The sequence below is a fragment of the Hyaena hyaena genome, unplaced genomic scaffold (genome assembly GCF_003009895.1).
Source record: "Hyaena hyaena isolate Hyena2069 unplaced genomic scaffold, ASM300989v1 scaffold_728, whole genome shotgun sequence".
In the NCBI taxonomy this organism is placed as follows: domain Eukaryota; kingdom Metazoa; phylum Chordata; class Mammalia; order Carnivora; family Hyaenidae; genus Hyaena; species Hyaena hyaena.
The window spans coordinates 478185-499504 of NW_024081362.1; the positions used below are offsets into that span (position 1 = coordinate 478185).

The 21320-nt window shown below is 36.9% G+C and overlaps 1 protein-coding gene across 1 annotated transcript in view; it reads left to right on the forward strand.

Annotated features, from left to right (window-relative positions):
* The first annotated feature begins 1732 nt into the window (after window positions 1-1732).
* Window positions 1733-21320, forward strand: part of SUCLA2 (succinate-CoA ligase ADP-forming subunit beta) — a 43151-nt gene continuing 23563 nt past the window's right edge. Inside the window, exons 1-4 of the mRNA XM_039218031.1 lie at window positions 1733-1873; window positions 6819-6999; window positions 18925-19024; window positions 19213-19375. Of these exons, the coding sequence (XP_039073962.1) occupies window positions 1784-1873; window positions 6819-6999; window positions 18925-19024; window positions 19213-19375 (534 nt within the window). The 5' untranslated portion in view covers window positions 1733-1783. The remainder of the gene's footprint in view (window positions 1874-6818; window positions 7000-18924; window positions 19025-19212; window positions 19376-21320) is intronic.

Genomic DNA, 21320 nt, shown 5'->3' on the forward strand with positions numbered 1-21320 from the left:
ATTTCTGAGAGAGAGAGACAGCATGAACAGGGGAGGGTCAGAGAGAGAGGGAGACACAGAATCCGAAGACAGCCTCCACGCTCTGAGCTAGCTGTCAGCACAGAACCCGACGTAGGGCTTGAACCCATGAACTGTGAGATCATGACCTGAGCCGAAGTCAGATGCGTAACCTACTGAGCCACCCAGGCGCCCCAAGAGACATGTTTAATGGATCACCGGTGAGCTGGACTTGAAGGGTGTGTGGCCAGCAAGGCTCCTAGCAGAGTTACAGCCTTACATCTTATAAGTTCATGGACTTGCCCATGGGACCTTTAAATAAGTGGCCTTAGACTCAGATGGTTAGTTTGATCTGGTAGCTTAACTACTGTATTTACTAGCAATTAAAAAGAAATGGCTTGAAAATAAGTACATCCTATTCATAGCTGATGGGGTATGTGTTCCTAACAGAACATATGGTCCCAGCCACAGCTTTTTAGACAGATTATCCAGATTTTTAAAAATGCCTATTTATTTATTTTGAGAGAGAGAGAGGGAGAGTATTAGTAGGGGAAGAACAGAGAGAGGGAGAAAGAGAATCCCAAGCAGGCTCTGGGCTGTCAGCACAGAGCCCAACTGGGGGCTCCCTCTCATGAAACGTGGGATCATGACCTGGGCAGAAATCAAGAGTCGGACACTTAACAGACCGAGCCTCCCAGGCACCCCAGATTATTGAGATTTTATTTGATTGGCAATCATGGGCAGTAGAAGGTTGGAGCAAGAGACATTTGAACTACCAATGTCTGTTTTTCCCCTCCCTGTTTCTAACTGCACATGGTATCTTTTAGTGATGAAGAGAGCCTTGAAGTCAGTCCTCCATGAGTGCCAATGAAATGAAAAAGTCCTTGAGAAAGTCTTTCCTTTGCTCAGAGATTTGGGGGCTGCAAAAAGCCCCTTTCTTTTCCATAAGCCCATAGCCTGCTTGTTTGGGATTCATTTTTTTCTTTATACATTGCTGTTCCGTGCATTGGGCCACTGTACTTCAGAAGCAGGTGTCAGAGTCTGTATGATGCTTGTCAGCTACACCCATCCATTCCTGGGTTAACATCTTATACACTGAAAACTTCGACACATTTTAAAGCTAGATATACAGAGAACAAGCGCCCAGTCATCTGTCCAATGGTCAATTATTGATGGGGCACACGTCATCTTGGGGTTTTCAATGCTCAATGACTTTGAGAACTCTAAGAAATATGACTCTACCCCTCAGATGGGCCTGGTGAAGGAAATTTTCTAAAGCTTCCCAGGTGATGCTGGTGTGCCGTCTGGATTGGTAAGTAGTGGCTAATAGTGGTGGTGGTGGTTTTTTCCTGAAGTCAGAATCGCTTTTTCTCCCTCACTGCTCTATGAACGCAGAGTTTGGCACAAAAGAGACACTGAGTGCTTATTTTTATAAATGAAGCCCATCTTAAAGATAAGGCGACTAGTCTCACAGATGGTGACGATGGTCATCTTTCCAATACCACATGTTTGCTAGGAAACGTTCAGGTTGCTTTCTGGCCACAGGTTGGCTATCGAGGCTGCGGTGCTGACTTTTGAGGGTCAAAGTTTGCTCTGTACCCGCCAAGCCCGACTTGGCTTGAGCCGGCTATTCCTGCTAAGACAGTCCGCATTTGCAGTTAACCGAGGTCCCGCCCGCGGCGGGTGGGGCGAGGGGTGGAGTGCGCGTCGAAAGCAGCTGGGTCGCCGGCAGCCTCGCGCCTCTGCGCCTGCGCACGGCGCCGAAGGGACGGGGTCGGGCTCAGAAATGGCGGCCTCCATGTTCTACAGCCGGCTGTTGGCCGCAGCCGCCCTTAGGAGCCGCGGGTCCCGGCCGGCGCTGTGGGCCGCCGCGCAGGTATTGCGGCCCAGCCGGCTCTCGCTTGGAGGGCCGGCAGGAGGAAGGGCGAGGTGGGAGACCTGGCGCCTGTGGGCGAGGTGTGAGGGGATCTGAGGCCCGGCTCGGGGTCACTTCGCAGTAGGTGACATTGCGTGACATGGGGTGCCCAGCCGGGCCCGCGGGCGGCTTGCCCTGGAGTGCTGCCTGCCGTGACAGAGAGCGGGCCCACGTTTGCGCTGGTGTGCTCTGGTCCTCAGCCTGCGAGGAGCCCGGGCCATCTGGCTGCGGCTGCTCACCCAGGTTCTGAGGGGCAGCAGGGAGGCGGGTGGGGGCGCTTCGAGGTGGAGGTAGAGGTGGAGTTGTCTGGGCAGCTCCTTTCCTTGCGCCCCGCGCGGAGGGCCGAGGCTTCTGCGGCCCTTCTTTGAGGAGGGGGAAATGCCCTTCAGATGTACTTTTGTGTCCCTTGGAAGCTGTCATAGGTGGGAATGACTTCACAGGACCAGCTTGCTGACTGGCCATTTTTTTGGGACGAGGCAGGGAAGTCCTCCCCCCCCCCGCCCCGCCCCAGGAGTTGTATGCTGTTGGTGTTAACCGTGGGAATAAGATGATGTTTATTAGCTTACCAACTGGGGAGGACAGTTATCTTTTGGATCACCTCATTTCTGTATCGAGTATAGCATAATGAGCACGGGTTTTTGTTTCGTTAGTTTTTTTGTTTTGGGGTGTTTACCATTTCCAGGTACTGTGCTAAATAAGTATTTTACGTAGAGTTTCTCGTTAGGCTTTTCAGCAACGCTCTAAGGGTGTCATTAAGATACTCGTCGTTGATGACACTGGGGCTAAGAGAACAAGTAATTTGGGCTAGGTCAGGAAGCAGGTAAAGTCAAAGCTAACGCCTAATTCCAGAACTGTCTGGCTCCAAAGCCTGTTTGCTTGAATCTGCTCTTCACTTTTTTCGGAAAAACTTGGCCTGTCCTTTCCAACGCTGACACAAACTTGTGAAAGCGCATGGTTGGCTTCATAAGTCAAGTTCAGAGTTTTAGATTATGTCCTGAAATTAACTCCTTAGACATGACAAAAATGAATCGATGTAGACCTTTTTTTTCTTTTTCTGAAAGCTGTTGATACTTTAAACCTGGAGGCAGTGAATATTATGAGTATTCTTTTTAATAGGAGGAGTGATTTTTTTTTTTTTTTTTGGCCTTGAGCTTCCTTCTTATGAGTTTTAAAAAGTGCTATCTAGTTTTTAGAAAATGAGGATTTGGTGAACAAATATGTTTTCATCATAATCTTTATTCTTTGGAAATTGTTTTAAAAGCTTTTGTTTCTCCATATGGAGATGCCTAGCATGTTGTCTTAATATCTCTTCTCTTCCACCCTCATATTAAATAATAGATTTAGAATTTGGAAGGCCCTTGATCTAACCTCTTGCTTTTGTAGATGAGAACACAGAGGTGCAGGGTCCTAGAAAACTTGTTCACCGTCACACACTGAGCTTAGCTAATACTCTTAAACATTTTGTTTAGTTCTCTGACTGCTTCTAGTTTCAATATCTTCTTTGTCAGCGTATATTTGATAAAATAGTTCAGGTTATGAGCAGATGAACTAATTTAAGATAGTTTCTATTATGTTCCCCAGTAACTACATTTTCCCACTTTTGAATAAATATTATTTAAATGAGGTAAATCATTGAAGGGCGGTGGCGTAGAAATTTAGCCAGAAATTGGTGGCCTTTTGGCAGTAGGAATCTTCTAAGTGATGATGTCAAGAAAGACAAAGACTTAACTGTATGAATCCTTGTGATTATGCAGGGATTTGTATTGCCAATGAGTTTAAAAACTGATATTTCAAGTCATAACTTCTAGCGGTGCAAGGAAAGGATTATCAATACCGTAGATGCTAAAAAACCTTTAAGGTCGTATAAAAGCAATCAGTATTACCTTATGAGTACTACTGAGTCTTTGTGAATATAGGGACTTGAAAGAAACTGTAAAAATATACTCAGAGCTTTGTGTTATTGCTTTGCCTTGAACTCTTTTGGGAAAAGTTTCAAACTGGTAGAAATGTTCCAGCAGTAGTACAGTGAGCACTTGCCTTGACCTAAATGTTAACATTTTGCCACATTTGCTTTATCTTTAAAAAATGATATTCATGTGAATATATATATTTATATATGTATAAAATTATATTCTCAACCATTTGAGAGTAAGTGGCAGGTATCATGGTACTTTATCCCTAGATGTTTTAGCATACACCTTTTAAAAATGAGGACATTCTCCTAAATAACCACATTATAGTTATTATAAACTTAGGAAACTTATAGTTATCATTCTTAGGAAATTCAGATTCAGATTTCCCCAGTTATTACCTAAGTGTTCTTTATAGCTATTAGTTGTTTTTTTTTTTAAACTGAGATCAGGTCTCTGTAGTATTTTTTCTAGTCTGTTCAGTTAATTAAGTACTGCCTAATGACTCTATTAATGCTCTTATATGTGTTATAGTTGTTCATTTATATGTTCATATATACTACATGAAATCTGCAGCTGACGCCAAGTTGGGTTTATTCCTTTAGCATCCCTAACACAGTGTCTGGTATATAAGCATTCAAAAAATGTTTGAGTGTATAATTATTTTTGCCAAGCTGTGCTAAAAACTTCCCTCCCCTCCTATTTTTATTATTACTTTGATGTATAATTTATATGAAGCGTATAATTTGAGTGTGTAGGTAGATTAATTTTTATGTATGTATACATCTGTGTAGCCACCATTCAGATCAAGATATGTCATAATTTCAGCCCTTAAAAACACCACTTATCAATACTCCCTAACAGAAGGCGACCACTAATTCTATCACCAATTTTGACTGGTGTTGAACTATATAAAAAATATAAGTATGTATTCTTGTGTCTAGCTTCTTTTCCTCAAAATTATGTTTTTGAGGTTAATACACTGTTTTATGAGCAATAGGCTTTAAAAAAATTGCACTGTAGTATCTGAGTATATGAATATAACATTTATTATCTTGTTGATGGGCATTTGGGTCATTTCACTTTTTATTATGAATAAGCCTGCTATGAGCCTTTTTTTTTATTTTTTAAATGTTTATTTATTTTGAGAGAGTGTGAGTGAGCACCATAGTGCCAGTGTGAGTGGGGGAGGAGCAGAGAGAGAGAGAGAGAAAATCCCAAGCAGGCTCTCGTGCGAAAGCCCGAGAGAGAGAGAGAGAGAGAGAGAGAGAAAGAGAGAGAGAGAGAAAGAGAAAATCCCAAGCAGGCTCTTGTGCGAAAGCCCGAGAGAGAGAGAGAGAGAGAGAGAGAGAGAGAGAGAGAGAATCCCAAGCAGGCTCTTGTGCGAAAGCCCGAGGCAGGGCTGTATCTCATGAATCACAGATCATGACCTGAGCCTAAATCGAGTCGGACGCTTAACGAACTGAGTCAGCCAAGTGTCCTTAAATATATATTTGCCTTTTGATAGACTGAACACTAATTTCTATTGGCTATATACCCAGGAATGGGATTTCAGAAAGTAGATTTGTACTGAACAGTTTGGGATGTTGATGGGTTTTAATATTGAAGTGACACTAAATCAGAGAATTGAGCTACCCTAATGAAATGTTATCCAGGGTTTTTATTTATCAGATGAATCAGAAATAAGATGTTACTAAGCATGATTGACTTTTAGACTAGTGGTTCTCAAACTATAGTGTGCTTAAGAATCAGGTGAATGACTTGTTATGAATACAGATTTTCCAAGGCCCATTCCAGACATTCTGACTTTGTAGATGTGACTGGGACCCCAGAATCTGCATTTTTAGACACATCTCCGGTGCATTTGCATTTTGATGCAAATGGTTCATGAATCCCCTTTAAGAAATAGACTATTTATATATGAGTCCTTTAAATTCAATTCTTCTATTATGTATTTCATATGAACCATATTTCAGTATTCTGCTTTCTGTGTATAGAAAATGGCAATGTATGGATAACAATTAAATGTGTAATTTCAATTTACTCTTCCGGAGCTTTCATAGCACTTAATTTGTTCTACATATTGCCATATAAGGTTGGTAGAATTGAGGAATTTGAATGATACTTGCAGGCTATGAAATGAAGAGTTTCATGGGGGAAGTCAACTAGAGAGTGATATCTGGATCAACACCTGTGGGAGAGTGAAGGAAGGAGCATTGAGTAGTGGGAGAAGTAGAACTGTCATGTAGTTGCAGTAGGATCCTTCCCTTTCCTGTGGGAGATCTGGAACTAACATGGTCCTTCAGAATTATCCCAAATTGGGTGAAGTGCTAGGACTTTATATCCTTACCGTAATCTCCACTGGCCAGTCATTGGATGTAGGTTGACAATGTGAAGGTGTGACTTTGGGCAAGGAAATGCCAGTGAGAGAACTCAGCTGAGAGCTATCAGCAGCCAACACTCCAGCAGTTGGGGCTCTGAAAGGGGAATCTGAGCAGCACACACCTATCACTATAGGTTTCACCTGTAGTAACCACTATAAGTGAAACCAGGGTTTTGAATCTTGAGTGTATGAAAGAGAAATGGGACTAGATCATTCAACTACTGCATATCTAGTGCCAAGTGATTTGTTAGGTGCTTGAAGAATGGTGGAGATAAGAAAGGGAAAGATGAGGTTGGTTTTAGATCTGCTGAATTTGGCACTGAGGTAGAAATCTGTAGGTCATTAGAGATAAAGCTCAAATAAAAGATAAGGACTAGACATGATGATGAAATAGTTAAAACTACAAGGGTGACATTTGATATTTAGCAGGTAGGTTAGCTCTTAGGTTATAATTTAGGTAGTCTGAATATTATACTTTGATGATTCAATTTAACAGTTTTATTAGAGTTATGAAGAATCAATTATTCTATATAAAAATGTATTTTGAGGAGGTGTTTTTAATAATAACTTATAAATCACTATCATATATATAATATGTCTCCAATATCTCCAGGTTCTGGGAAGTTCTGGATTGTTTAATAACCATGGACTCCAAATACAGCAGCAGCAACAAAGGAATCTCTCACTACATGAATACATGAGTATGGAATTGTTGCAAGAAGCTGGTGTCTCCATCCCCAAAGGACACGTGGCAAAATCACCAGATGAAGCTTATGCAATTGCCAAAAAATTAGGTACTAACTTAAGAAAAACTTTTGCCACTTTGACATGGGGACTATAACAACTTACTTTTATAAAATATAACAACTTTATTTTTTTTAAATAAATATTACTTAAAAGAGAAGATGGTACTTTGTGATTGTTGACATTCTAAAATTATTATGAGGTTATTAAGAGCTCCCATAGTGCTAGTAACTTAAGAATCCATTGGCATCAGGAATCTAAAGTCCTGTTTTTAGTTGGAATATAATTATGGGGAAGGAAGGTCCGTTTAATATTCTGAAGCTTAAAAGATTGGTGCTTGTGATGATTCTTCAAGGAAATGGTGAGGGAAATCTTAGCTGTTTATATGGTTTGATGGGAAAAGTATGGAACCAAAGGGAGGGAAAAAGAAGCTGAGCGCTAGACTGTAAGCCCCATGAGAGCAGGGTTTCTTTGTCTTGTTTTGTCCACTGATGTATCCCAGACTCTTTGAAGAGTACCTGGCACATAGGTAATCAATAACTGTTGTTATGTTTTAAATGAATTAAGTATTTGCCCATGTTTATTTGTAGATTCTTTTATTGATAAGAGAAACCTTAATAGTTTTTGTTAATGTAAATTTTGTTAACTTATATTAATCTCTTAATTAAAAAACAAATAATGACTTTAGAAGAAATCCTTCACTTTACAGTTTTAATGATTTAATATGGGGCCATTAATCATGATTAATGTACTAGCTGTACACTGCATTTTATTTTTAGCAGTATCTACTATCCCAGCACTTTTATGGAGATTAGCACAATCTCTCTTGTATGTATACTTGATTAATACAGCTTTAAATGTGCTTTGGTGAAGACTTTATTTTATTTTATTTTTTTTAATATTTTTATTTATTTCTAGGAGAGAGAGAGGCAACATGAGCAGGGGAGGGTCAGACAGAGAGAGGGAGACACAGAATCTGAAATAGGCTCCAGGCTCTGAGCTGGCAGTCAGCACAGAGCCCGACGCGGGGCTCGTACCCACGAACTGCGAGATCATGACCTAAGCGAAAGTCGGACGCTTAACCGACTAAGCCACCCAGGCGCCCCTATTTTATTAGTTTTTTAAGAAGGCTATGGAGCATTTAAAAATGTTTAAAATTTTTAAAAAGTTTTACTCATGTTGTACTTGTTTCTAGAATGAGTTTTTCTTTCAAAAGTGAGGGCATATGCAAGTTCAGAAATATATCCTATATTATAAGCTATGTTTTTGAATGAGATGTTGACCTGGAAACATGATTTTTCATTTACAGCTTAATTTTTTTGTTAATCAGAAAAAAATCCTTTTTATTCAGATTATAGGCAAACTTTTTTCTATTCATTGAAAGCCTTGTATAAATTGATAAGTAATTTTGTTGAAATTTTGTTAATTAACGGTGACCTGTAGTTTGAACTTGTGCATGATAAAAGATGTGCTTCAATTTTGCCCTCAAAACTGTATATTAAGGTCAAGTTTAAAGAAAACTTGTGATTGTACTTTGTATTTCTGTGGTATGTCTTGCAAAGTCTTCTTTCTAATAACTATTCCCTTAAGATTTGATTTTATCTATATGACCTAAACTTTAATTTCTATAGAAGACCCAGCTAAGAAGGAGGGAAAACTTAGAAATGCAATTGATTAAGTATAAGGTTTTCTTATTCTGCTGTTCTGTTCTTAAGGATGACATTTAGACCCTTTGACTTTGTTCTTTTATTTTTGTTAGTCTGATCTCTTGAGAGATGATTTTTTTTGTTTGTTTACCAATTCATTCATTTGTAATAATGCTAAACCATAAAATGTTTTTCATGCCAGTGTTGGCAAGGCCTGATTGATATGTAATGAGGTCAGTAAAAGCTATATTTTCCTATTTCCATATTATTGTAATTGGCTTTTCTATCTTTTCCATATATTTTCTCATTTAGTCAAAGTTCATTGTTTTGTCAGAAAAAAAATCATGTAGAAACTTTTTCATAAAACAAGTAGGATTTATTTGGATGCCAGTTTCTTGATTTCTTTACTCCTTGTAAAAAATTTTAATGATGCTTAAATGATTAAAGGAAGAAAGAATGATTAATATGTACAGGATATACTATGAGTATTTCTGGCAAGGACTCTGGGACCAGGACTTCTACGAAATAAGGAGCAGGTAGGCAGCTCTGATTTTGAGCCCATTGGAACAGAATGTATCTTCTTTATCTAGAAAGTATGTTTTTGTCAAATAACACTGCAGATGATGATTACACTGTGGAAGTGTGATTAGTGACTAATGAGGACTTTTAAATTTAGAGGATCAGAAATGCTACTTTTTAAAGACATGTTTAGCAACTACTATGAAGATGTTGAGGACAGTTTTGTCCTTTGTTGGGAGTCATTAATATCAAAAGGTACTGATTATGGAATCTAATTGCACAAAATATGGTATAAGGTGCCTTAGAATATGCCTGGTTCTGTCCATCTAGCTAGCAATTCCCAAAGCTGATTTTGGCTACTTTGTTTCTTGAGTTATTGAAAAATTCACAAAAGTATTAATTCCCATTTATTAAAAAGCTCTTAAATCACCAACCGATATAGGGAAATACAGATGCATTTACAAGATAAACTTGCTTCCCCTCAATTCCGTGGGTAGCAAGAGAAGCTGGGTTAGCATGGGGACTGGGGCCACTGAGCCTTACAGCTGGTGACTCCTGCAATAGTCCTAACCTCTTTCCCCAGTATTCCCTTCAAGTTCTGTAATTTTCTGTGTATATCATGATGTGAAAAAAGCTGGAAACACCTGTGCTGGAGGCAAGTTTTGCCTGTTGTGAATAAAATTAGGGATAGAGTAGTTGGAAAGAAATCTAATTCTAGTTTGTTTGTTTGTTTGTAGACTGTTTTTCCCATATCCATTTTTTTAACGTTTTATTTATTTCTGAGAGAGAGAGACACACACACACAGCATGAGCAGAGGAGAGTTAGAGAGAGAGGGAGACACAGAATCTGAAACAGGCTCCAGGCTCTGAGCTGGCAGTCAGCACAGAGCCCGACGCGGGGCTCAAACCCACGAACCGCAGGATCATGACCTGAGCCGAAGTCCGATGTTTCACTGACTGAGCCACCCAGGTGCCCCTCCCATATCCAGTTTTAATGATAGGCCTTTGGTAGACAACTCATTAATTTCATGGTTCTATATTGCCAAGAATAATATCATTTAGGCTTGGGAAGTTTCTCCCTTTTCTAATTTTCCGAGGAACTGTAAAAGCTATGCTTCATAGAGTTTTAAGAGGGGAAACGCTAGTACATAGCTCAGATACAAATACATCTTAGTTCTCTTTCTGTAAATAAATCCGCATCTGCATTGGCTTTCCATATTTTAAATTACACACAATGTAATTATTGTGCTGCTTGAAAATTGTTCAACCTAGTGAAATTTATGTTGTCTGACTAGTCTTTTTATTCCATATTTTGTTGACCTTTTTTAGAGTACACTTCAATTGCCAAATTATAAATTTCATTAATAATAGTACTTATATCTGGTACGTATTTTTTAATTGCTTAAACATAAATTAATTTTTACATTTCATGAGGTTAGAAGTTTGAGATGGGTCTTGAGTCCCATTTTTTTCTTCTTTTTCTTTAATTTTGACCCCTTTCATCCATTTTTCCTCTTCCCCACCCCTTACCTCTGGCAACTACCAATCTGTTCTCTGTATCTATGAACTTAGTTGTTTGTTTTTGTTTTGTTTTTTTTCCCCCAGTATATAAGAGTGTTCATATGGAATATGTCTTTCTTTGACTTATTTCGCTTAGCCCTTCAGGTCTATCCATGTTGTTGGAAGTGGCAAACTTTCATTCTTTTTTATGCCTGAATACACACACACACACATACACACATATACCATAATTTTTTGACCCATTTCTCCATCGATGAATACTTCGATTGTTTCCATATCTTGGTTGCTGTAAATAGTGCTGCAATCAACATGGGGTACATATATTTTTTTAAGTTAGTGTTTTCTTCAGATATGTAATACCCAGAAGTGGAATTGCTGGATCATATAGGAGTTCTTTTTTTTTTTTTTTAAGATCCATATTTTATTTTTATAAATGTTTATTTATTTTTGAGATCGAGACAGAGAGAGAGCGTGAGAGCGCACAAGCAGGGAAGTGGCAGAGAAGGAGACACAGAATCTGAAACAGGCTCCAGGCTCTGATCGTCAGTACAGAGCCGGACGCAGAGCTCGAACACACAAACAGAGATCTCTACCTGAGCTGAAGTTAGGCGCTTAACTGGCTGAGCCACCCAAGCACCCCTACTAGTTCTACTTTTAATTGTTTTGAGGAATGCCTTCACTGTTTTCCATAGTGGCGGCACCAGTTTATATTTCCAACAGTGCATGAGTGTTTCCTTTTCTTACATCCTCACCAACACTTGTTATTCCTAGTTGTTTTGATAATAGCCATTGTAACAGACTTGAGATGATACCTCATTGTGGTTTGATTTGCATTTCCCTGATGACTAGTGATTTTGAGCATCTTTTTGTGTGTTTGTAGGCCATCCGTATGTCTTTGGAAAAATGTATATCCACATCTTCTGCCTATTGTTTAATTAGATTCTTTTTCATAATTGAGTTTTATGATTTATTTGTATGTTTTGGATATTAACTCCTTATCAGATACATGCTTTGCAAATATTTTCTCCCATTCAGTAGGTGGCCTTTTTATTTTGTTAAGGGTTTCCTTCGCTGTGCAGAAATGTTTCAATTTGATGCAGTCCCACTTATTTATTTTTGCTTTTGTTGCTTTTACTTTTGGTGTCACATTAAAAAAATCGTCACCAAGTCTTGTGTCAAAGATCTTGTCACCTATGGTTTCTTCTAGGAGTTTTATGGTTTTTAGATCTTACGTTCAAGTCTTTAAAGCACTTCAAGTTAATTTTTGTGTATGGTATAAAATAGTGGTTGAGTTTCATGCTTTTGCACATGGCTGTCCAGGTTTTCGAACACCATTTTTTGAAGAGACTGTCCTTCCCCCATTGTATATTCTTGGTTCCTTTTTGATAAATTAATTAACCATTTATACATGGATTTATTTCTGGACTCCCTATTTTGTTCTATTGTTTTATGTATTTACTTGTATGTCAGTACTATATTATTTTGATTACTGTAGCTTTGTAATATAGTTTGAAATACAGGAGTGTGATGCCTTCACCTTTTTACTTCTTTTGCAAGATTGCTTTGGCTATTTGGCATTGTTTTTGTGGTTCCATACAAATTTTAGAATTGTTTGTTCTATTTCTGTGAAAAATGCCATTAGAATTTTGATAGGGATTGCATTGAATCTATAGATTGCTGTGGCTATTTTAACTGTATTTATTCCATTCCATGAATATCTTTCCATTTATTTGCATCTTCTTCAGGTTTTCAATCAGTGCCTTACAGTTCAGTGTACAGGTCTTTTATCTCCTTTGTTAAATTTATTCCTAGGTATTTTGTTATTTTTGAGGCAGTTGTAAATGGGATTTTAAAAAAATTTCTCTAATAGCTCATTATTAATGTATAGAAATGTAATCAATTTTTGTATTGACTTTATATCCTGCAGTATTAGTGAATTCATTTATTCTAATAGTTCTTTCTAAGTTTATGTATTTTTGAGAGGGAGAAAGCACAAGTTGGGGGAGAACAGAGAGAGAGAGAGAGAAAGAGAGAGAGAGAGAAGTAGACAGAATCTGAAGCAGGTTCCAGGCTCTGAGCTGTCAGCATGGAGAGAGAGAGAGAGAGAAAGAGAGAGAGAGAGAAGTAGACAGAATCTGAAGCAAGTTCCAGGCTCTGAGCTGTCAGCATGGAGCTGGATGTGGGGCCTGAACTCCTGCTTAAGAGACTGAGTCACCCAGGTGCCCCTAGTTCTAATAGTTTTTTGATGGAGTCTTTAGGGTTTTCTGTATATAACACTATGTTAAATGCAAACAATGAGAGTTTTACTTCTTCCTTTCTAATTTGGATGCCTTTCTAATTTCTTTTTCTTGCCTAATTGCTGTGGATAGAACTATATTGAATTAAAGTGGCAAGAGTGGACATTCTTGTCTTGCTGATCTTAGGGCTAAAGCTTTCAACTTTTCACTATTGAATGAGATCTTAGCTGTGGGCTTATCATATATGGCCTTTATTATGTTGAAGTATGTTCCTTCTATACATGCTTTGTGGAGATTTTTACATAAATGGATGTTGAATTTTGCCCTACAAAATCTGCATTTGTTGAGATGATCATATGATTTTTACCCTTCATTTTGTTAATATCACATTCACTGATTTGTGGATATTTAAATAGCCTTTCATTCCTGGAATAAATCCCATTTGATATTGGTATATGATTTTTTTATGATATTGATTCTTTTAATGTATTGTTGCTTTCAGTTTGCTGATATTTTGTTGAGGATATTTGCATGTATGTTGATGAAGGATATTAGCCTATAATTTTCTTTCCTTTTGGCATCCTTGTCTGATTTGGATATTGGTAATTCTGGCCCTGTAAAGTGAACTGCCAGTGTTCTCTTTCACATTTTTGGAAGAGTTTGAGAAGGATTGGTATTCTTCTGTTAATGTTGGTAGAATTCACCAATAAAGCCATCTGGTCCTCAACTTTCGTTTATTGGAAGGTGTTTGATTACTGATTCAATACCAGTAATCTGTTCAGATTTTGTTTCTTCATGATCTAATCTTGGTTGTATGTTTCTTGGAATTTATTTCTTCTTGGTTGTTCAGTTTATTGTCATGTATTTGCTCATAATAGTCTCTTTTCTTTTACATTTCTGAGTTATCAGTTGTAATATCTCACCTTTTGTGTCTGATTTTATTTATTTGAGTCCACTCTTTTTCTTTTTTTGGTGAGCCTAGCTGAAAGTTTGTCCATTTTGTTCATCCTTTTGAAGCAGCAGCTCTTATTTTCATTGATCTTTTCCATTGTTTTTTTAGTCTCTATTTCCGTTATTTCTGTTCTAACATTTGGTATTTCCTTCCTTCTACTAACTTTAGGTTTTGTTCTTAGTTCCTTGAGGTGCATAGTTAATTTGTTTGAGACTTGTTTCTTAAAATAGGCATTTATTACTGTGAATTCAGACTGCTCTTTCTGCATCCCATAAATTTTCGTGTATTTCCGTTTTGTTTGTCTCAATGTATTTTTTTTTATTTTTAAATTTTTTTTCTTTGACTCATTGGTAACATGTTGTTTAATCTTTATGTATTTGTGAATTTTCCAGTTTTCTTCCTTTAATTGATTTCTAGTTTCATACCACTGTGGTTGGAAAAGATGCTTGATATGATTTCAGCCCTCTTAAATTATTAAGACTTCTTTTGTGATTTACCATATGATCTCTCCTGGAGTATGTTCCATGTGCACTTGAGAAAAATATATATTGTTGCTTTTGGATGGAATGTCATCCAATATATATACACATATATATTTAAATATATTTATAATATATTTAATAAATGTATAAATAAATATAAATATATGTGTGTACCTATCTATCTACATATCTATATATATAGATCTATATATGTATATATATTAGACCATGCTTGAATTTGTTATTTAAGGCCTATATTTGCTTATTGGTTTTTCTGCCTGGATGATCTATCCATTGATGTAAGTGAGTGTTAAAGCCCCCTACTATTATTGTATTACTGTCTGTTTCCCCCTTTGGGTCTGTTAAGATTTGCTTTATATATTTAGGTGTCTCTGTTGGGTGCATAAATATTTACAAATGATATATCATCTTGTTGGATTGACCCCACTATCATTATGTAACACCTTTCTTTGTCTCTTGTTAGTCTTTGTTATAAAGTTGATTTTGTCTGAAATAAGTATAGCTACTTTGGCTTTGTTTTGGTTTCTATTTGTGTGGAATATCTTTTTTCATCCTTTCACTTTCACAATGTTCATTTCCTTCAATCTAAAGGGAGTCTCTTATAGGCACATGTATGAGTCTTATTTTTTAATTTATTTAGCCACTCCATGTCTTAGACCTAGTGTTTAGGATTCTAGTATAATTAAGATGGAATTTCTGTCTGGTTGAATAAACATATACACAGGTTGCCAATTAAGGAATGCCAGCCTGGGGGGGGGGACATTAGAAGTCAATAGCGCTTTGCCTTCTTTTTTCTCCTTCCCAGTGTTTTATTAGATGACTGTATAGAAGAACGCTTAAAACAATTTGTCAATAACTGAAGCTAGGACGGATAGTGAATATATTTTTTTAAAATCTTGGAATCCATAAAAGCTCTTGTCTAACTAGAGCAAAGAGCCAAATCTAATAAGACTGTAAGCTCTCTAAGGGCAGTGTAGATCCCTTTTGATCATTGTTGTATCTACAGCTCCAGCATAGTAACTGATATATAGGTGTAATTGTTAAATGAATTAATGGAATTGAATAAAATCTTGTTTCAATCAGTTGTCCTCAGATGTCTCTTGTAATCCTTCTCTTTATCTTGATAATTGATGAAACTGCATTAATTAACTGTTTTTTTCCTTTTCTTTTGTTGTGAAAGACTTTTATAGAAGGAACTTTTGAAGAATCATCTCTGTCCTTAAGGAATTTATATTCTTAAAGAAAGGAAGTGCCAACTTCCTTTCTTCCTTGAGGAAGGAGCCTTCTGTCTTATAAAATGTTTTTGAAAAAGTAGAGCTTTATTACTTGAATAGGTCAGTATTTTAAGTCCTCAGTTTAATGTTAGGAGTACTTGAATTTAGCCCAGCAAAGCATCATTTTAACTATTCACCATTTTTACATTATATTTACACTGTTGGGATTACATTTATCCTCTTTGGATGTAAATGAGTATTTCTAAAGTACCAGAAAACCAGGACTTGGCAGGTAACTGGAAAAAGGTAAAATGACTAGTGGCTGGTTCTTTTAGTTTGAGCATGAATTGTGTAATTTGTCATTGTCCCTGAGGCTACCTGTTGTCTTCTCAGTAGGAAATTTATTGTTAGTTTTAAGGAAATTTCTTAAGTTTTCTCTAATTTTTATCTAATATGTTTCACTTGGGAATGAATGGTGGGGACTGTGACAGATAAAAAAGGGTCTATCTTGTGTAAACAAGGCACTTCTAATCAGCTTTCATTGCAGGGCTGAGTATTTCCAGTTCTGAGTTTTTTATTTTTTTTAATGTTTATTCATTTTTTAAGAGACAGAGCATGAGCAGGGGAGGGGCAGAGAGAGAGAATCTGAAGCAGGCTCCAGGCTCTGAGCTGTCAGCACAGAGCCCGATTCGGGGCTTGAATTCACAAATTGGGAGATCATGACCTGATCCAAAGTCGGTCAGTTAACTGACTGAGTCACCCAGGTGCCCCCAGTTTTGAGTTTTTTAAAGAGCAGTGGAAAATATAGATTTTTTACAAATTCTTTTCATTTTTTTAAATGTTTATTTTTGAGAGTGTGAGCGCTGTTGGGGAGGGGCAGAGAGAGAGGGAGGATCGAAAGCAGGCTCTGCTGACAACAGAGAGCCCCATGCAGGGCTTGAACTCATGAACTGTGAGATCATGAACCTGAGCTGAAGTTGGATGCTTAATTGAGCCACCCAGGTGCCCCAAATTCATTCCACCTTTAAACGTTCTTTTATTCAACATTCAGAAAATATATGTTAGGAACCTTCCCAGGAGCTTGAGAATATCATAACCACAGCAAAGATTCTATCTTTCTGGTCTATATTCTCGTGGGTGAGCAAAACAATAAATGATAAACATGAGAAAATTACGTATTATGTTTGAAGGTGATGAATTCTGTGGGGAAAAAAGTGCAGGGTAAGAGGGATTGGTCACAGGTAGCAGATTGTAGGATTAAGTAGAGTGATCAGAATACGCATCATGGACAATGATATGTAAGAAGAAAAAACTTGAAGGGAATGAGGACCTTTCTCTTCTGGTATCTGAAGTAGAGCATTCTTGTGAAACTTTTTGTAAGCTAAAATGGCATAAAGCAAAAGAGCAATTACCAACAATTTATATGGAAACATTTTCAAGCATTCCCAGATCCAATAAATGACCCCTCCTAGGCTTTTCTGATACCTTAGAACACATCTTGTTAACAAAGATGCACAAAATGAGTCAAGATAAAGCACAGATGCTCAGACACAGTTCAAAGCTATGGTGGCTTGACGCTGAGGCACTGAGTGTAGTTCCCGGGTAAGGAGCATGGTGGGGCCACTCTTGCAGCTTGGGGTGTATGCTCCCTCTGTAACGGTTCTCTGCAAAACAAGCACTGAACACAGTTCTTATAGAAGTGAAAATCATTTTCAGATTTCTTTTGGTTAGTGAAAACATGCTGATGTAGGTCTTCCGTAAAAGCAAAGTGGCGTAATGCAAACTTGTGAAAATGCAGGGGATTCCTGTACTTGGATGACTAATATTCATGGTGGCAGGAGCATTAGAGACAAGTCCTGTAGGCAGGAGCATGCCTGGAAACAGTGGAGACTAGTATAGCTGGAGTGGAGTGAGCAATGGGAAGGTTATAGGAAGAGTACTGGGAGATTCTATAGGACCTTGTAGGCCATTGTAAGGAGTATGAATTTTACTCTGAGTAAAATGGACATGGCAAATTTTAAGTAGAGGAGGGATGTGCTCACTTTGCTGCTCTGAGGATATTCTGTAAGGGACAAGGGTAATCTAGGTGAGATATAATGGTGGCTGGGACCAGATCCAAATGAAGTGCTGAGGAGCGGTCAAGATTCTGCATAAATTTTGAAGATAGATTCAGTATGATTTCCTGACTGAGTGGATATGGAGTGTGAGAAAGAGGGTACTTTTAAATACTGCCTTGACCTACTCACAGGGCCATCTTCTGACTGCTAAATGTAGACTCATTTATGTCATTAATTTTCTAAATATTTTTTTGTAATAGTTAAGTGTAAACTTTTAAGTCATATCTTACTGGTTTTATCATAAACCGTATTTGTTACCTCTTTGGCTTGGTTGCTTTATCTGATTAGGTGGGAGTCCCCTCTCATTCTGCATGGTGTGGACATGGATTGATGGGTGGTTATATCCCAGGGACTGCTTTGGGCTTATGACGAATAAGAATAAAACAGTGTCCCTAACCCTGACATCAAAGCTTATTATTTTGCCATAATGTAATACTAGTGTTTTGCTGTTAGTATAAGCAAAATGCTGTAAGACGGAAAATGAGCAGGTTCTGAAATTCTACCTGTCTGGGGAGACAGAGAATGCCCCTCTAAGAGCTATAGCCCTGGATCATGAATGATGAGTGTGGTACCTAGGCCTATATAGCTGGTTTGCTAATTTTCTTCAGCACTTTAGAAAGAGGAAGATAAAAGAGACATCAATCTACCCGTTAAGAAAAATTCAGAGTATGTATGTTAAAAAAAAATTGTATGTTATAAACATAACTCCCCTGAATCTTTTGATAAATATAATTCCTGTTACTCCTCATAACAGTATAGCTCAAGAATGTATTTTAACGGGTCTTTCTCTTAGAGGAACAGTGTAACTTGGTATCAATACTGGTACTTTCCCCTTAAGTCATGGTGTATTTCTGCTCAAAGTATCATTTTTAACTCAAGTTTTCACAGAATAGCAATTTTACGTGTGAGTAGAAAGGGAAGGACATGTTGGGAAGATGTTTGACTCTCAATTTTATACTTTAATTACTTTCCAAAGCACTTAGATATTTAGTGTTATGGAAAAGGAAAATTATTTTCAATATTCTTTAAGAAATGGTGTCATATGAGTGGCTAATTTTTTTAAGTTGTGGATCTTTAGATGATGGATGTTTTAATGTTCTAATCTAGAAAATTCATACATGTGAAATACTTCATTTTTTGACACTATGGGTAAATGAGACTACTACATTATTTTAATAACATCACTTAATATGTATGCTTAATAACAAACTATTGTCTTGCATGCTGTTCCACACTGCTTACCTAATAGAAGTGTTTTTCTCCTAGGTTCAAAAGATGTTGTGATAAAGGCACAGGTTTTAGCTGGTGGTAGAGGAAAAGGAACATTTGAGAGTGGCCTCAAAGGAGGAGTGAAGATAGTTTTCTCGTAAGTCATGTTTTTTAAAGAAAAATCAGTATTAAAGAAAAAAATGCATTGTAAAAATTACCCCTTATTATTGAACCGATAAAAATCCTGAAACTTGAATATTAAATGAGATAATATTTTGGCTATCATGTGCTTTTGCTTTCCTCAGTTGGAGGAGAAAAGAATTTGAGTACTTTTTCTTATTTCAGTCCAGAAGAAGCAAAAGCTGTTTCTTCACAAATGATTGGGAAGAAGTTGTTTACCAAGCAAACTGGAGAAAAGGGCAGAATATGCAATCAAGTATTGGTTTGTGAGCGAAAATATCCCCGGAGAGAATACTACTTTGCAATAACAATGGAAAGGTCATTTCAAGTGAGTAATTGTAGACATGATACCTTTAGGATGATTTTATTACATTCAGTTTCAAAAGTTGATTATTTCTGTTTGTATGGGAAGGATGAAGAAGGTATAATTTATATCTATCATGAGCACAATATTTATTTTTGTGTCATTTAAAAAAACGTGGTTAGGGGCGCCTGGGTGGCTTAGTCGGTTAAGCGTCCGACTTTCTCTTAGGTCATGATCTCGCGGTTCGTGGGTTCAAGCCCCGCGTCAGGCTCTGTGCTGACTGCCAGCTCGGAGCCTGGAGCCTGTTTCAGTCTGTGACTCCCTCTCTCTCTCTGACTCTCCCCTGCTCATGCTGTCTCTCTCTCTCTCTCTCTCCTAGAAAGAAATAAAAATATTAAAAAAAAATAAAATTTACTTAAAAAACGTGGTTAATGCCATGAAATTTAATATATTAATATTGTGGTAACAGAAGCTATAGGCACAACTTTGCTGAAATAGAACCCACAGAATTTCTAAATTGTTAATTTGCTAAGAGCAGCTTAAATCTTCTCCAGACTCCCTAGACTGAGAGAATAATTTCTAGCAGAGTAAAATCTAGTAAAGAGAGTTTCTGAATCCATTAAAAGAATGTTTCCGTGGCTTCATCTGGTTTTTCAACCTTTTGGTGTTTTTTTTTTTTTTTTTTACAGTTTGGGGTTTATTTCACTAGCTGATTTCATATTTGACAAGTTGAAGGGTGACATTCACTAGCATACAATATGATTCTAGGGAGCATAACCCTAGCTCTGCTCTCCTCTCTTTGTGGAACCTAAAAGTGCTAGCATTTAAGGCATCTGGGGTAGAAGAAGACCTTTCATAGACCCGTTGCCATGGAAAGAGCATTGATAACCATTTTATACTCTTAATTATTTGGCTTTTTGAGTGCATTGGTTTGACTTAATCGGCCAAATCTTTGTGCTCTCTACCTTGTTTTACAAGGCAAGCTGAGTACATATTTGGAAGCCCTAGTAAGGATTTAATGTAAATTATACAATTACACAATTAATAATACAACAAAAATTTTAAGGATAATTTGAATAGTTTTCATATATAAAACAACTTTTTTAAAAATAGCTATTTTCCATAGTGTGATGTTTTTTTCTTATAGTTAATTACATCTCCTGATAATGTTTGAGTGATATTATAAAGTGTCTTTCATAACTTAATTTTTACAAAAGAAAGTGTTTCTTAAGGTATAACACTAGATGGTAGTAAAAACTCAGGATGTAAGATAAAAGACATTGTTTTATTTATAAGTACTGTGTTTATCATTGTAGGTTTCTCTATACAGTAGAATTTAAATTTGTAAGTTACTTTAGAAATCTCAGTGACAATAACCTTATATATTATACACATTTATAAAAATTATACTTTTATAAGTTCACTAATTTTCATTATGTTTTCTTTTCCATTGATGTTATATCAACATCTTTTATTTTGTTTTTAGTTTTTGTTATAGAGATAGAAGTCTTATAATATTGCATATTCAGAGTACCTCATTTTGATTGGAGTAAATATTGCAAACTGAATATGTTATTAAAGTTCTAAATATAATAAATACACTGAATACATGTTATTAAAGATATAGCATTGGGGAAGAGAATCAAATTTGAATTCATTTTAAGAACTTGAATTCTTAGAGAACTATTTGAGAAGGTATGTTTTCATTTTATATTGCACAGTTGTAATAATTCAGATTAAAAATTTGATAGTACCAGTAAAACCATTTGGCCAAATGTTCTTTGATGCTATCACATTAGACCAATGTAGAGTGGGCTGGTGTTACTTTTGGGTTTTGACGAGATCTTTTTGGAATCTCTCTTAAACAACAAAAAAAAATCAGCTATTTTAAACTGAAAAGAAAAGAGCATTTTTGATTGAAATAAAATTCTGTGTATAGGAATCTACTGATCATAAAACATTGCTTTTG